Source organism: Salmo trutta, chromosome 21 (assembly GCF_901001165.1).
Source record: "Salmo trutta chromosome 21, fSalTru1.1, whole genome shotgun sequence".
Taxonomy (NCBI): domain Eukaryota; kingdom Metazoa; phylum Chordata; class Actinopteri; order Salmoniformes; family Salmonidae; genus Salmo; species Salmo trutta.
Window position 1 is genome coordinate 1,447,216 of NC_042977.1, and position 16,803 is coordinate 1,464,018.

The 16,803-nt window shown below is 41.1% G+C and overlaps 1 protein-coding gene across 1 annotated transcript in view; it reads left to right on the forward strand.

Annotated features, from left to right (window-relative positions):
• Positions 1-16,803, forward strand: part of kcnq3 (potassium voltage-gated channel, KQT-like subfamily, member 3) — a 166,649-nt gene that overhangs the window by 118,109 nt on the left and 31,737 nt on the right. The window contains exons 3-8 of the mRNA XM_029703941.1: positions 6,080-6,170; positions 6,356-6,482; positions 8,001-8,173; positions 10,701-10,874; positions 14,574-14,684; positions 15,527-15,622. Coding sequence (XP_029559801.1) covers positions 6,080-6,170; positions 6,356-6,482; positions 8,001-8,173; positions 10,701-10,874; positions 14,574-14,684; positions 15,527-15,622 — 772 coding nt within the window. The remainder of the gene's footprint in view (positions 1-6,079; positions 6,171-6,355; positions 6,483-8,000; positions 8,174-10,700; positions 10,875-14,573; positions 14,685-15,526; positions 15,623-16,803) is intronic.

The window sequence follows — 16,803 nt, forward strand, 5'->3', positions numbered from 1 at the left end:
TAACACGTTTAAATGTTTTACTCATGTCGGCCACGGAGAAGGAGAGCCCACAGTCCTTGGTAGCGGGCCGCATCGATGGCACTGTATTATCTTCAAAGTGGGCAAAGAAAGTGTTTAGTTTGTCTGGAAGCAAGACGTTGGTGTCTGACGTGGCTGGTTTTCTTTTTATAGTCTACGATTGTCTGTAGACCCTGCCACATAAGTCTCATGTCTTAGCCGTTGAATTGCGACTCCACTTTGTCTCTATGAGTCTTGATGCTATCACCTCTTAGCATCCGACTGCTCTTATGCCTCATTTAGCTCGATTAGATGGCACCACCTCTTCGCTTGAAGTCAATGGGTGCAATAATATTAACAACAAGGTTTTTAAATTTTTTTTGTTTTCTTTCGCTTGTTTGTTTGCCTTGCGGAGGTTTGTATTTGGCCATAATCCCAGTCACCTTTCCATGGTTAAATGCGGTGGTTCGCGCTTTCAGTTTTGCGCTAATGCCGCTATCTATCCACGGTTTCTGGTTAGGGTAGGTTATAATAGTCACAGTGGGTACAACATCTCCTATGCACTTCCTTATAAAGTCACTCATCGAATCAGCGTATACGTTGATATTATTATCTGAGACTACCCGGAACATGTCCCAGTCCACGTGATCAAAACAATCTTGGAGCGTGGATTCCAATTGGTCAGATCAGCGTTGAATAGTTAACACGGGTGCATGCTGTTTGAGTTTCTGTCTATATGAAGGGAAGAGCAAAATGAGTTGTGGTCAGATTTGCCAAAACGAGGGCGGGGGAGGGCCTTGTATGCATCGCGGAAGTTAGAGTAGTAGTGATCCAGAGTTTTTCCAGAGCGAGTACTACAGTCGATATGCTGACAGAATTTAGGTAGCCTTGTTCTCAAATTTGCTTTGTTAAAATCCCCAGCTACAATAAATGCAGCCTCAGGATATATGGTTTCCAGTTAGCATTAAGTCCAGTGAAGTTCCTTCACACGAGGGCCGTCGTGTTATCAGCTTGAGGGCGGATATACACCGCTGTGACAACCAAGGATAATTCTCTTGGGAGATAATACGGTCAGCATTTGACTGTGAGGAATTCTAGGTCAGGTGAACAAAAGGACTTGAGTTCCTGTATGTTGTTACTATTACACGATGAGTCGTTAGTCATGAAACATACACTTCCGCCCTTCTTCAGATGTTAGTAATGGGCTAGAACTAGTTGATCAGTTGAAACAAGTGTGTTAGTACTGGGCTAGAACTAGTTGATCAGTTGAAACAAGTGTGTTAGTACTGGGATAGAACTAGTTGATCAGTTGTAACAGGTGTGTTACTACTGGGATAGAACCAGTTGATCAGTTGAAACAGGTGTGTTAGTACTGGGCTTGTTAGTACTGGGCAAGAACTAGTTGATCCGTTGAAACAGGTGTGTTAGTACTGGGCTAGAACTAGTTGATCAGTTGTAACAGGTGTGTTAGTACTGAGTTTGTTAGTACTGGGTTAGAACTAGTTGATCAGTTGAAACAGGTGTGTTAGTACTGGGCTTGAACAAGATCAGTTGTAACAGGTGTTTTAGTACTGGGCTAGAACCAGTTGATCAGTTGAAACAGGTGTGTTAGTACTGGGCTTGTTAGTACTGGGCTAGAACTAGTTGATCAGTTGTAACAGGTGTCTTAGTACTGGGCTTGTTAGTACTGGGCTAGAACTAGTTGATCAGTTGTAACAGATGTTAGTAATGGGCTAGAACTAGTTGATCAGTTGAAACAGGTGTGTTAGTACTGGGCTAGAACTAGTTGATCAGTTGTAACAGGTGTGTTAGTACTGGGCTTGAACTAGGTGATCAGTTGTAACAGGTGTTTTAGTACTGGGCTAGAACTGGTTGATCAGTTGTAACAGGTGTGTTAGTACTGGGCTAGAACTAGTTGATCAGTTGAAACAGGTGTTTTAGTACTGGGCTAGAACTGGTTGATCAGTTGTAACAGGTGTATTAGCACTGGGCTAGAACTAGTTGATCTGTTGAAACAGGCTTGTTAGTACTGGGCTAGAACTAGTTGATCAGTTGAAACAGGTGTGTTAGTACTGGGCTTGAACACGATCAGTTGGAACAGGTGTGTTAGTACTGGGCTAGAACTAGTTGATCAGTTGAAACAGGTGTGTTAGTCCTGGGCTTGTTTGTTTAGTACTGGGTTAGAACTAGGTGATCAGTTGAAACATGTGTCTTAGTACTGGGCTTGTTAGTACTGGGCTAGAACTAGTTGATCAGTTGAAACAAGTGTGTTAGTACTGGGCTAGAACTAGTTGATCAGTTGTAACAGGTGTGTCCATACTGGGCTTGTTAGTACTGGGTTAGAACTAGTTGATCAGTTGGAACAGGTGTGTTAGTACTGGGCTTGAACGCGATCAGTTGGAACAGGTGTGTTAGTACTGGGTTAGAACTAGTTGATCAGTTGAAACAGGTGTGTTAGTACTGGGTTAGAACCAGTTGATCAGTTGAAACAGGTGTGTTAGTACTGGGCTTGAACTAGTTGATCAGTTGAAACAGGTGTGTTAGTACTGGGCTAGAACTAGTTGATCAGTTGAAACAAGTGTGTTAGTACTGGGCTAGAACTAGTTGATCAGTTGTAACAGGTGTGTCCATACTGGGCTTGTTAGTACTGGGTTAGAACTAGTTGATCAGTTGGAACAGGTGTGTTAGTACTGGGCTTGAACGCGATCAGTTGGAACAGGTGTGTTAGTACTGGGCTAGAACTAGTTGATCAGTTGAAACAGGTGTGTTAGTCCTGGGCTTGTTTGTTTAGTACTGGGTTAGAACTAGGTGATCAGTTGAAACATGTGTCTTAGTACTGGGCTTGTTAGTACTGGGCTAGAACTAGTTGATCAGTTGAAACAAGTGTGTTAGTACTGGGCTAGAACTAGTTGATCAGTTGTAACAGGTGTGTCCATACTGGGCTTGTTAGTACTGGGTTAGAACTAGTTGATCAGTTGGAACAGGTGTGTTAGTACTGGGCTAGAACGCGATCAGTTGGAACAGGTGTGTTAGTACTGGGTTAGAACTAGTTGATCAGTTGAAACAGGTGTGTTAGTACTGGGTTAGAACCAGTTGATCAGTTGAAACAGGTGTGTTAGTACTGGGCTAGAACTAGTTGATCAGTTGAAACAAGTGTGTTAGTACTGGGCTAGAACTAGTTGATCAGTTGTAACAGGTGTGTCCATACTGGGCTTGTTAGTACTGGGTTAGAACTAGTTGATCCGTTGAAACAGGTGTGTTAGTACTGGGCTTGAACTAGTTTATCCGTTGAAACAGGTGTGTTAGTACTGGGCTTGAACTAGTTGATCAGTTGAAACAGGTGTGTTAGTACTGGGCTAGAACTAGTTGATCAGTTGAAACAAGTGTGTTAGTACTGGGCTAGAACTAGTTGATCAGTTGTAACAGGTGTGTCCATACTGGGCTTGTTAGTACTGCGTTAGAACTAGTTGATCAGTTGGAACAGGTGTGTTAGTACTGGGCTTGAACGCGATCAGTTGGAACAGGTGTGTTAGTACTGGGTTAGAACTAGTTGATCAGTTGAAACAGGTGTGTTAGTACTGGGCATGTTAGTTTAGTACTGGGTTAGAACTAGGTGATCAGTTGAAACATGTGTCTTAGTACTGGGCTTGTTAGTACTGGGCTAGAACTAGTTGATCAGTTGTAACAGGTGTTAGTAATGGGCTAGAACTAGTTGATCAGTTGTAACAGGTGGGTTAGTACTGGGCTAGAACTAGTTGATCAGTCGTAACAGGTGTGTTAGTACTGGGCTAGAACTAGTTGATCAGTTGTAACAGGCTTGTTAGTACTGGGCTAGAACTAGTTGATCAGTTGAAACAGGTGTGTTAATACTGGGCTTGTTAGAACTAGTTGATCAGTTGAAACAGGTGTATTAGTACTGGGCTATAACTAGGTGATCAGTTGGAACAGGTGTGTTAGTACTGGGCTAGAACTAGTTGATAAGTTGAAACAGGTGTGTTAGTACTGGGCTTGTTAGTACTGGGCTAGAACTAGTTGATCAGTTGTAACAGGTGTGTTTGTACTGGGCTAGAACTAGTTGATCAGTTGAAACAGGTGTCTTCATACTAGGCTTGTTAGTACTGGGTTAGAACTAGTTGATCAGTTGAAACAGGTGTGTTAGTACTGGGCTTGAACACGATCAGTTGAAACAGGTGTATTAGTACTGGGTTAGAACCAGTTGTAACAGTTGTGGTAGTACTGGGCTTGTTATTACTTGGCTAGAACTAGTTGATCAGTTGAAACAGGTGTGTTAGTACTGGGCTAGAACTAGTTGATCAGTTGAAACAAGTGTGTTAGTACTGGGCTTGTTAGTACTGGGCTAGAACTAGTTGATCAGTTGAAACAGGTGTGTTAGCACTGGGCTTGTTAGTACTGGGCTAGAACTAGTTGATCAGTTGAAACAGGGGTGTTAGTACTGGGCTAGAACTAGTTGATCAGTTGTAACAAGTGTGTTAGTACTGGGTTAGAACTAGTTGATCAGTTGAAACAAGTGTGTTAGTACTGGGCTAGAACTAGTTGATCAGTTGTAACAGGTGTGTTAGTACTGGGCTTGAACACGATCAGTTGGAACAGGTGTGTTAGTACTGGGCTAGAACTAGTTGATCAGTTGAAACAGGTGTGTTAGTACTGGGCTTGTTAGTTTAGTACTGGGTTAGAACTAGGTGATCAGTTGAAACATGTGTCTTAGTACTGGGCTTGTTAGTACTGGGCTAGAACTAGTTGATCAGTTGAAACAGGTGTGGTAGTACTGGGCTAGAACCAGTTGATCAGTTGTAACAGGTGTCTTAGTACTGGGCTTGTTAGTACTGGGCTAGAACTAGGTGATCAGTTGTAACAGGTGTGTCACTACTGGGCTAGAACCAGTTGAAACAGTTGTGTTAGTACTGGGCTTGTTAGTACTGGGCTAGAACTAGTTGATCAGTTGAAACAGGTGTGTTAGTACTGGGCTAGAACTAGTTGATCAGTTGAAACAAGTGTGTTAGTACTGGGCTTGTTAGTTTAGTACTGGGTTAGAACTAGGTGATCAGTTGAAACATGTGTCTTAGTACTGGGCTTGTTAGTACTGGGCTAGAACTAGTTGATCAGTTGAAACAGGTGTGGTAGTACTGGGCTTGTTAGTACTGGGCTAGAACTAATTGATCAGTTGAAACAGGTGTGTTAGTACTGGGCTAGAACTAGTTGATCAGTTGAAACAGGTGTGTTTGTACTGGGCTAGAACTAGTTGATCAATTGGAACAAGTGTGTTAGTACTGGGCTAGAACTAGATGATCAGTTGAAACAGGTGTGTTCATACTGGGCTTGTTAGTACTGGGTTAGAACTAGTTGATCAGTTGAAACAAGTGTTTTAGCGCTGGGCTTGAATGTGCACCTTCTGAATTGGTTCCCCTGGTAATTGATAGAGAAACACTGGGGGCTACCGTAGCAACACTTCCTGACTGTAGGTAGCTAGAACTGTACACAGTGAATGCGTCCCAAATGGCACCCTATTTGCTTGTAGAGCCCTGGCCAAAAGTAGTGCACTACATAGGCAATAGGGTGCCATTAGGGGCTCAGGCACTTACCTGATTGATGGCTCCGTTTGGCACATGGCCTGTACTCTGTAGACCATATCCTGTTAGCATGCATCCGGGAGTGACAACTTCTAACCCCTCACTGAGCCATCAATTGTTTAAAACATTTTAGATAAAATTGACATTTTGTTGTCAAATGTGGTGTTTTTGAGGTTCCAGGAACCTCTCCACTCTATGAATTTTGTTTATTTAGGGGATATATAAAGCAGAGATTTCTGTAAACCCACACATTAGAAAGGACTTAAGTCCCCCTAGTGGCATGGCTTTGTGATTACAAAATGGCAAAAAGGTTGGACGAAATACAGTCTCAAATTGAGTTCACTGTAGACAATTATTGTTAATAAAAATAAAATTCCATTTACTAATGAAGCATACTTTCTTATTACAGCATATGGGCTACCTTTGGTGTCAAATGGCTGGCCATACAATCTCCTGAATCTATTGTGAACTATTCTAGTTTTCTGTCTTTGCAGATTTTTGATTGTGCTGGGATGTTTGATATTGGCCATACTAACAACTTTCAAAGAACACGAAAAGGCCTCCGGCCATTGGCTTGTTATATTGGTAAGTTTTAAGATTTATCTTGTAAATAAATGCACAAAAGTCCAATATTGAAATACATACATCACATTTTAATATTGGGTCCAATTGCAAAAATATGTACTAATGAATTTAATGCATAATAATAGCAACATTTGATGTGAAATGTTTACTGAAGGTATTCTATTTGTCTTGTTTGACTTTCTTAGGAAACATCCACCATATTTGTCTTCGGAACAGAGTTTGGGTTGAGAATATGGTCGGCAGGCTGTTGCTCCAGATACAAAGGATGGAGAGGGCGGCTCAAATTCGCCCGCAAGCCATTATGTATTTTAGGTAAGATGGAGGAAGTACAGAATACTTTTGGTTTTACCAGTACACAGCCATATTAAGAGCGCAGCAGTCTCTTCATCCAAAGAAACAGATTTAGCATGTGTTTCATTTTTAGTCTTTTGATTATTTGCAGTGCACGTAATTATAATTACTATTTACTACTATTATTTATTATTCATTATTAGTCAGAGCCATATCTGAAAATGTTAAGTACATAATGCATAAACACTCAATCAAATTTAAAATACTGTTACAAAATCCCTTAAGGCCCGCATAGACTGTACAATTTTAGCCGTCTTATGCTACGATTTTGCAGTCCCAGACAAATTTCCTTGTGGGCAAATTCTTAGGTCGTAAACGATTGTCGGATATCTTGGCTCGTTCAGTGTGACCAGGGTTTAGGTCTGCCAATTAAGCACCACTACGTGCAGTTGTAGGCTCCGACAAAGTTCTGGCAGTGTCAGAAATATTGAGCCATTATCATGCAGTGTGGCTAGTGTTACGAACCGATCCCTGTGACTGACCAGTAGGAACATGGCCGGCACTGAGTATGGACAGTCAGATGAATATAATAGTTTTATTTAAACGTTTACATGCTTTGCAAAAATAACAATTTCCCTTATAATCTTGTTTTCATGACACATCTGAAATCAGGCTACCTGATGGGATTTTGATACGTGCACAAAATCGGCAATCAAAATAAACGTTCTACCACAGCGAATAAGCCAAGTTCGGACATATAAAGTTTGGATTTGAAAACTGTTTCTAAGATGCATGCTTTCAGTTTTGACGAACTCACTTTACTCGCATATACTGTAAGATATGACATGTCATAATCGTACAAGACTGAACCCGACGTACAGTGTAGTAAGCCCTTTAGCTAATTACTAAAATATACTACTACACAGCCATGTCTTTAAATGGTAAATACAGATATTCCCTGTCAAATAAGGACTAACCCAGAGCAACCTGTCGGCACTACATCCAGAGTTGTGTTCATTAGGCACCAAAAGGAAGAAAAATGGACTGGAACAGGGACTACCTGGCTGGGACTACCTGGACTTGTCCAATAACAAATGCTCAAATGCAAAAGGTTTAACAACATTTTCTGCTGTTGCGTGCCCTAATGAACATGACCCATGACTTTTCAGAACACAATCATCCTCTCACACAGAATTCTTTACATCTGGTTGATATTGTAGACTTATCAGTTAAATATACATCTATGGGCTGGTTTCCCTAATGAATACGACCCAGAACTTTTCAAAACACAATCATCCTCTCACACAATTCTTTACATCTGGTTGATATTGTAGACTTATCAGTTAAATATACAACTGTGGGCTTGTTTCCCAGACACAGATTAAGCCTAGTTCTAGACTAAAAAGCATGTTCAATAGAGTTTCTCCACTAGGCTTAATCTATGTCTGGGAAACCGTCCCTATGTTATACAAATTGACAATTGGTTTATGAATTTAATCTAATTTTGGATGTTTTGTCTTTTCATTTTGTCTCTGGTAGATATTTTTGTGCTGATTGCCTCAGTTCCGGTGGTTGCTGTGCGTAACCAAGGCAATGTGCTTGCCACGTCTCTGCGCAGTCTGCGCTTCCTGCAGATTCTGCGCATGCTCCGCATGGACCGCCGTGGAGGCACCTGGAAACTACTGGGCTCCGCCATCTACGCACACAGTAAGGTATGGTGTCCATAAACACTTACTCCATCTACTCCCACAGTAAGGTATGGTGTCCATAAACACTTACTCCATCTACTCCCACAGAGCAGGGTTTCCTTTAGGAAAATGTGGCGCCGGATATTTGACAGGCAGCATTTTAATTTACCGGACATTTGACAAATTTACCAGACCCATATGCATTGGGTGTATAACCTGGTTAGGGCATCCACCCACGGTGCTCAGAATGACAGAAATCACATTTAGAATATGGTAATTGATATTAACAGAACATGCAAGTCCAGGATGCAAAAAGGTCCTTTTATCGAATTCTGATGTGCACTTTGAACATGTTAGAATAACTGTCCACATGTACTTTTCCTCAGCCAACAAGACGAGTAACGAACCGCAAAATCACTAAACTTTGTCAATCTACTATAGTAGAAAAGTTTAGGCTACCTATTCCATTGGTCAGCTTGTCGAGAAATAAATGGCCTATTCCAAACAGACTCTGGGACAGTTGTGGGACGATCCCAAATTATTAGAACTGGTAGGCCTAGGCAACATAATTTTTTAAAGCATTGAGTCTGATGCAACCGATCAGAACGTTTAGTTTAAAATGTTTCTAAACTATTATTTCTTCACATTATGAGCGCAGCAATGCGCACAAGGCAGTAGGCTACATTTGTTCCATAATGCTATTAGTGGGAAAACACCATTGTCAAAAGTGCATTGCAAATGTGAGCGGTTTCATGTGACAGAGATGAAAATATCCTTTAGAAATTTAGAAATAAGAGGAGATCTAATAGGTTACTTTCAAGCAAGGTAAGGCATGCCTCATAATATGTATTAAAACGTTCAGGTTTCAAACAATTAAGGATATTTTTTCAAAATACTCCATCTACACACACAGTAAGGTACAGTGTTCTTATACTCCATCTACACACAGTAAGGCACAGTGTCCTTATACAAATAAAAAAACTGATATTACATTTACTTTAGTATTCAGACCCTATACTTAGGACTTTTTTGAAGCACCTTTGGCAGTGATTACAGCCTTGTCTTCTTGCATATGATGCTACAAGCTTGGAACACCTGTATTTGGGGAGTTTGTCCCATTCTTCTCTGCAGATCCTCTCAAGCTCTGTCAGGTTGGATGGGGGAGTGTTGCTACACAGCTATTTTCAGGTCTCTCCAGAGATGTTTGATCAGGTTTAAGGCCGGGCTCTGGCTGGACCACGCAAGGACATTCAGAGACTTGTCCCGAAGCCGCTCCTGCATTGTCTTGCCTGTGTGCTTAGGGTCGTTGTCCTGTTGGAAGGTGAACCTTATCCTCGGTCTGAGGTCCTGAGAGCACTGGAGCAGGTTTTCATCAAGGATCTCTCTGTACTTTGCTCTGTTCATCTTTGCCTCGATCCTGACTAGTCTCCCAGTCCCTGCCGCTGAAAAACATCCCCACAGCATGATCCTGCCACCACCATGCTTCACCGTAGGGATGGTGCCAGGTTTTCTCCAGACGTGACACTGGCATTCAGGCCAAAGAGTTCAATCTTGGTTTCATCAGACCAGAGAATCTTATTTCTCATGACCTGAGAGTCTTTAGGTGACTTTTGGCAAACGCTAAGCTGGCTGTCATGTGCCTTTTACTGAGGAGTGGCTTCCGTCTGGCCACACTACCATAAAGGCCTGATTTCTGGACTGCTGCAGAGATGGTTGTCCTTCTGGAAGGTTATCCCATCTCCACAAAGTAACTCTAGAGCTCTGTCAGAGTGACCATCGGTTTCTTGGTCACCTCCCTGACCAAGGCCCTTGTCCCCCGATTGCTCAGTTTGGCCGGGCAACCAGGTCTAGGAAGAGTCTGGTGGTTCCAAACTTCTTCTATTTAAGAATGATGGAGGCCACTGTGTTCTCGGGGACCTTCAAAGCTGCAGAAATATTTTGGTACCCTTCCCCAGATCTGTGCCTCGACACAATCCTGTCTCTGAGCTCTACGGACAATTCTTTCAACCTCATGGCTTGGTTTTTGCTCTGACATGCACTGTCAACTGTGGGACCTTACATTGACAGGTGTGTGCCTTTCCAAATCATGTCCAATCAATTGAATTTACCACAGGTGTTTCTACAACTTGATTGGAGTCCATCTCAAGGATGGTCAATGGAAATAGGATGCACCTGAGCAACATTTTTCGAGTCTCATAGCAAAGAATACTTATCTAAATAAGTATATTCGGTTTTTGTTTTTTTATTTTTAATACATTTGTACAAATTTCAACCTGTTTTTGCTTTGTCTTCATGGGGTATTGTGTGTAGATTGCTAAGGATTATTTTGGTGGGTTACTACATGATTCCATATGTTATTTCATAGTTTTGATGTCTTCACTATTATTCTACAATTTAGAAAATAGTAAAAATAAAGAAAAATCTTTGAATGAGTAGGTGTGTCCAAACTTTTGACTGGTACTGTTTTTCAATCTGCAAAGTTCAGAGTGCTTCACGTCCCTAAATACACATCAGAAGTCTTACTGTATGTTTCTTTGTGACTGGCTTTTAGGAGCTGATCACCGCTTGGTACATTGGCTTCCTGTCCCTCATTCTGGCCTCCTTCTTGGTGTACCTTGTGGAGAAGGACGATGTCACCATGGAGGTGTCGGATACTGATAGCCCCACCATTAAGCCCGAACCCCAGGACTTTGACACATATGCCGACGCTCTGTGGTGGGGCCTGGTATGTATTTATAGAAAAGCCCGTAGTTGGTACCTGCCCAGGTCTTTGTTTTAAAAGAGACTGTGGTGGGGACTGGTATGTATTTATAGAAAAGCCCGTAGTTGGTACCTGCCCAGGTCTTTGTTTTAAAAGAGACTGTGGTGGGGACTGGTATGTATTTATAGAAAAGCCCGTAGTTGGTATCTGCCCAGGTCTTTGTTTTAAAAGAGACTGTGGTGGGGACTGGTATGTATTTATAGAAAAGCCCGTAGTTGGTACCTGCCCAGGTCTTTGTTTTAAAAGAGAATCTCAGCCAACTGGTATATTCCCAGTTTGCACAAAACGTTCTAAGAACCATATGTTTCCTAGAGAGCGGGGTTGCCCTATGTTTAGTGATGCGCGGGTTGACTCATAACCCGCACTCGGGCGGGCGGGTTTAGGATCATGAAATATTGTGTGGATGAAGGGCAGGTGGGATAAAGAGAAAACAATACCTTTAAAAAAATCTATAAATGTTTCATTCTTGTGCAATTTATATCTACAGTATAGTCTACATTTACGTTTTTCTTTCATTATTTTAGACTACCTGGCATTAGTGCGTAAGCCTAAGCTTTAGGGCCTAACTGTATGCGCGCCAAAAAGGCCTACATGCCAATCGACAAATGCTTTTGGGAACGGCATTAAAAAGTTAACGCTATTCACAGAGGCGAAAAGGACAATGTCGGATTTCAATTCAATTAGAGAAAAGCTGTGAAATGGAGAGTTGGAAAGAGAGGGTCAGGAAAGTCATTTTTGGAAAAGATTTGGTGAAATGGAAAAAGAGGATGATAGCAGTGCCAGCTATATTATGTGTGATGATTGTGAGGTGTTCTACAAATTCCACAGTCACAAGACGGGGACTTCAAAAAGGCTTATGGCACATGAAGGGAACTGTAACCTGCTGTTCAGATGGGTTAAATAGAATCTGAAATCTGGACACTGACTGTAGGTCTATAACAGCTCACATAGCCGTAATATTAACTCCTGTAGAATTAAGCATTTCTTACAGTAAAATGATACACCAAATGCACATTTTGACATGGGCACAGGAGTATATATGGAGTATATGATGTATTTCTTTCAGCATCTTGAGAGAATGTGGGGGGCAGGACCAAGTTTGGGAAACTGAGTGTACAAAACATTAGGAACACCTTCCTAATATTGAGTTGCACCCCCTTTTGCCCTCAAATCAAATCAAATGTATTTATATAGCCCTTCTTACATCAGCTGATATCTCAAAGTGCTGTACAGAAACCCAGCCTAAAACCCCAAACAGCAAGCAATGCAGGTGTAGAAGCACGGTGGCTAGGAAAAACTCCCTAGAAAGGCCAAACCTAGGAAGAAACCTAGAGAGGAACCAGGCTATGAGGGGTGGCCAGTCCTCTTCTGGCTGTGCCGGGGGGAGATTATAACAGCACATGGCCTAGATGTTCAAATGTTCATAAATTACCAGCATTGTCAAATAATAATAATCATAGTAGTTGTCGAGGGTGCAACAAGTCAGTAACACAAGAGTAAGTGTCAGTTGGCTTTTTCATAGCCGATCTTTGAGAGTATCTCTACCGCTCCTGCTGTCTCTAGAGAGTTGAAAACAACAGGTCTGGGACAGGTAGCTCGTCCGGTGAATAGGTCAGGGTTCCAGAAGGTCTGGGACAACAGGTCTGGGACAGGTAGCACGTCCGATGAACAGGTCAGGGTTCCATAGCTGCAGGCAGAACAGTTGGAACTGGAGCAGCAGCACGGCCAGGTGATCTGGGGACGGCAAGGAGTCATCAAGCCAGGTAGTCCTGAGGCATGGTCCTAGGGCTCAGGTCCTCCAAGAGAAAGAAAGAGAGCATATTTAAATTCACAAAGGACACCGGAAAAGACAAGAGAAATACTCCAGATGTGACAGACTGACCCTAGCCCCCTGACACATAAACTACTGCAGCATAAATACTGGAGGCTGAGACAGGAGGGGTCAGGAGACACAGCTCAGAACAGCTTCCCACAGTTGTCAAGTTGGCTGGATGTCCTTTGGGTGGTGGACCATTCTTGATACACAGAGGACACTGTTGAGTGTGAAAAACCCAGCAGTGTTGCAGTTCTTGATAAACTCAAACCGGTGCGCCTGTCACCTACTGCCATACCCTGTTCAAAGGCAATTAAATCCTTTGTCTTTCCCATTCACTCTCTGAATGGCACACATACTCAATTCATGTCTCAATTGTCTCAAGGCTTAAAAGCCTTCTTTAACCTGTCTCGTCCCCTTCATCTACACTGATTGAAGTGGATTTACCTGGTCAGTCTATATCATGGAAAGAGCAGGTGTTCCTAATGTTTTGTACACTCAGTGTATATAATGACTGAAGAGAAGCTGCATGTATTTAATGGTAGAGAAGTTGACTAACAAATAGTTGGAAATTATAAGCAAAAACATATAAACCAGGCAATCCTGCAACTCTGTCAAAGAATTGTTCCGCTATCTCTGACTGTAGCCTACAGCGCATTTTCTATGTTAGCGAGTTAGGGACTGGTGCAGGCCTCAGATTTTCGCTTTATCACACACATATAGTCAGGCGGTTGCGGATGGGTTAATAGCAATTGTGGGCGGGTGCTTGTGAACAAACAGCTGACCCACGCACCACTACTATGGTTATTTTTTCATACAATGGTGCCGAATAGTTGCTTGGCTTTGGAACATTCTCAGCACATTTAAGGAACTTGAAAAAAAACATGATTTTCTTGTTACATTTCATTACTTTAACAGAATGTTTCCTGTAAGTTCCCACATGGTTACCTTTCATTTAATTGTAGGTAATATTCTAAGAACAATCTCAAAATGGTGTAATATTGGGAATGTTCTCAAATAGTTCAGAGAACTATAAGAAACAGCCTCCATTTTGGGGGAATTTCATTACTTCAGCATAACATTTCCTCCAGGTTCCCTAATGGTTCTAGTTAATGTCATTTTTGGGCGTAATTCTGGGAACATTCTCAAAAATGGTGTGATGTTGGGAATGTTCTCAAATAGTTCAGAGAACTTTAGGAAACAACATTCTTTTGGGAGAATTTCAGTACTTCAACATAACGTTTCCTGGAGGTTCCCACAAGGTTCTATTTAAAAACATTTTTGACTATATTCTGGGAGTGTTCTAAAAAATGTGATATTGGGAAGGATCTCTGAACTGTTTCAGAACAGTCCCAATGCCACACCATTTTGAGGAAACGTTACATTACAGTAATGAAATACGAAGAAAGTTAATTAAAGATGCTGAGAATGTTGCAAAGCCAAGCAACTATCCTTCAACAGTCCCATAAAGTTGTGGGAAGGTTGTATGCAGAATAACTATAGAACAACCACTCTCTCACAAGCTCTTAGAAAGTTGTGTGCAAGGTGGGATGTATAGACCTAAGTAGAGCCAAACTCAATCAATCATGCCTTAGCAATGTTTATGTAATGTTTTTGTACACTATTGCCCATTCATCTTTAATGTCTGAGAGCTGGAAGCATCTGCAGTACATATGGATAGCTATAATACCAGCTGGCAATGTCACACTTGTCCACTTTTAACTTTGAAATCAAGATCCCATCTGCATCTTTACAAATTAAGCAACATTCACATTACTAACCATTTTGTACATTTCTTCAGTTTCCATGGCGCCATGTATGAAGATCATGTCTCTCTCCCCTGTACGTAGATCACATTGACCACCATTGGTTATGGGGACAAAACCCCAAAGACGTGGGCTGGGAGACTGTTAGCTGGCACTTTTGCTCTCATTGGAGTGTCATTCTTCGCTTTGCCTGCAGTAAGTAAAAACTCTTGGATAGGGTTTAGTCCATGATTACATTATTGTGAAATATATGAATTATCACATACTTTACACATGCATTTGTTTTGCAATTGTACATCAAGATGCAAATTCTATACCACGCCAGTGTCAATTTGTTCGAATGTTAAAATAATTATTAATTATGTACTGTATAGTAAGACCACTTATTTACACACTTGTCATTCTTCAAGGATTAGGTGACTGAATCATCAAAATTAAGAAGTAATATTTTATTGATGAATAAGGTCTGTTTTCTTAATGGATACATACAGTATTTGATATAAAGTGTATGTTCCTTAGGCTATGTGTAAACTTGGTAAACTCAGTGGCTTCGCAAAGGCGATCAATAGTTGATTAAAGGCCCAGTGCATTCAAAAACGTGATTTCCCATTTATTATATATATTTTCAAGCTGAGGTTGGAATAATACTGTAAAATTGTGAAAATGATGATAATACCTTTTTGTGTAATAGCAGTTTCAAAAGACTGCTTTACATTTTTGCCTGTTTTGGTGGAATGGAATTTTGGCCTGCTTGGTGACATCACCAGGCGGCTAAGTAGTTAACAGACCAATAAGAAAATGAGTTATAAACCTCTCTGCCAATAACAGCTAGTTATTTCAGTTTGTATCAGTTCTTGCTTGAGAAATTGCTCTTTACTAAGAAGCAATTTTTGTTGAAGACATTCACAGTAAGGTACTTAATTGTTACCCAGAAATGACATGATATATTGAGATAAAAATGGTTGCATTGGACCTTTGATGCTGTCTTTTCCACAATGGGAACGATAGTTAATGAATGCTGCCTGTCTCCCCCCTAGGGCATCTTGGGCTCAGGCTTGGCTTTGAAGGTCCAGGAGCAGCACAGACAGAAGCACTTTGAGAAGCGTCGGCATCCAGCCGCTGGGCTTATTCAGGTGAGACTACAGTAATAGTAAGGGTGGAATGCCTCTCTCACATACAAAAATCCCTTAATGGTTATGGCATACAATATCTGAATGAAACTCCATGAGAGAAAAGGGACATTTTTTATTATCAAGGGGTATATTTTACTGGCACAACCTAAATCCCTATAACTTTGATTAAGTAAAGAGATTACCACCCCTAAAATCACTGGATGACAGTATAGGTCAAACTGGGGCACATTCTGAGTGTGCACTTGCGGTTTCCTCCCTAGGCACATAAATGATTATCCTGCCTGTGTGGTTACGAATCCTGCCACCTACCGGCCCTACTCTGTATGTCTATGTCTATCTGTGCTTGGAGTTAAAAACAATTATCCAAAATAAGCCAGCAGTGTTATTAAAAATCTTAGTGCAACATTCAGCGAAAGTTCAAGCAAATTGTTATTCAAAAATCTCCAAATAACCTTTAAATGTAGTTCTCGGAGTGCTAAGAAAACGTTTAACAATAAAACTTTCACAACGTTTAAAGAATGTCTCAGAATGTTATTTAATCGCCTATAATTTCCATTCTCAGACCTATACATTTGTTAATTAAATGTTCACAGAATCCACCTTCAACCTAAAAGCAAATGTTCACAAAACCGTCTGGAATGTTTGTTTTTTATACATTCTGAGAACAAAAGCTTTGTTTTACCGGTCAGGAAACTTGAGGGTTTTGTTCACAGAACCAATCTGAAACCAAAAACACCTGTTTCCACAAATTCTAAGGAACCAAATGTGCTCGCTGGGAAGACTTGAGAAAACAGGATAGATCTGGTATGTCGCATTAATGGAACAATGACAGCGGATCAAGGACTGAACCCTGTGGGGCCTCTGACATTTATTCCCACTCCATACGCATAGTGGTGGTATTGTACTGGCTAGTGATTTCCTTAAAGGTGCAGTCAAAAACGTGATTTTAATTATATTTCCACACTACGAGGTCAAAAGAACACTGAAATTGTGAAAATGATAACTCTTTTTTTAAGAGCTGTTTGTAAAAAATATGTAATCTTATCTGATTATCCTGACCAATGGCCTGTCATCTTTTATTTGAATACCCCTTCAAAAAGGAGGATGCATAAAGGCGTCCACATGCTTCCCATCTAAAACAGTTCAGAAAAGTTTGTGCATATATCATGACAACATTTTGT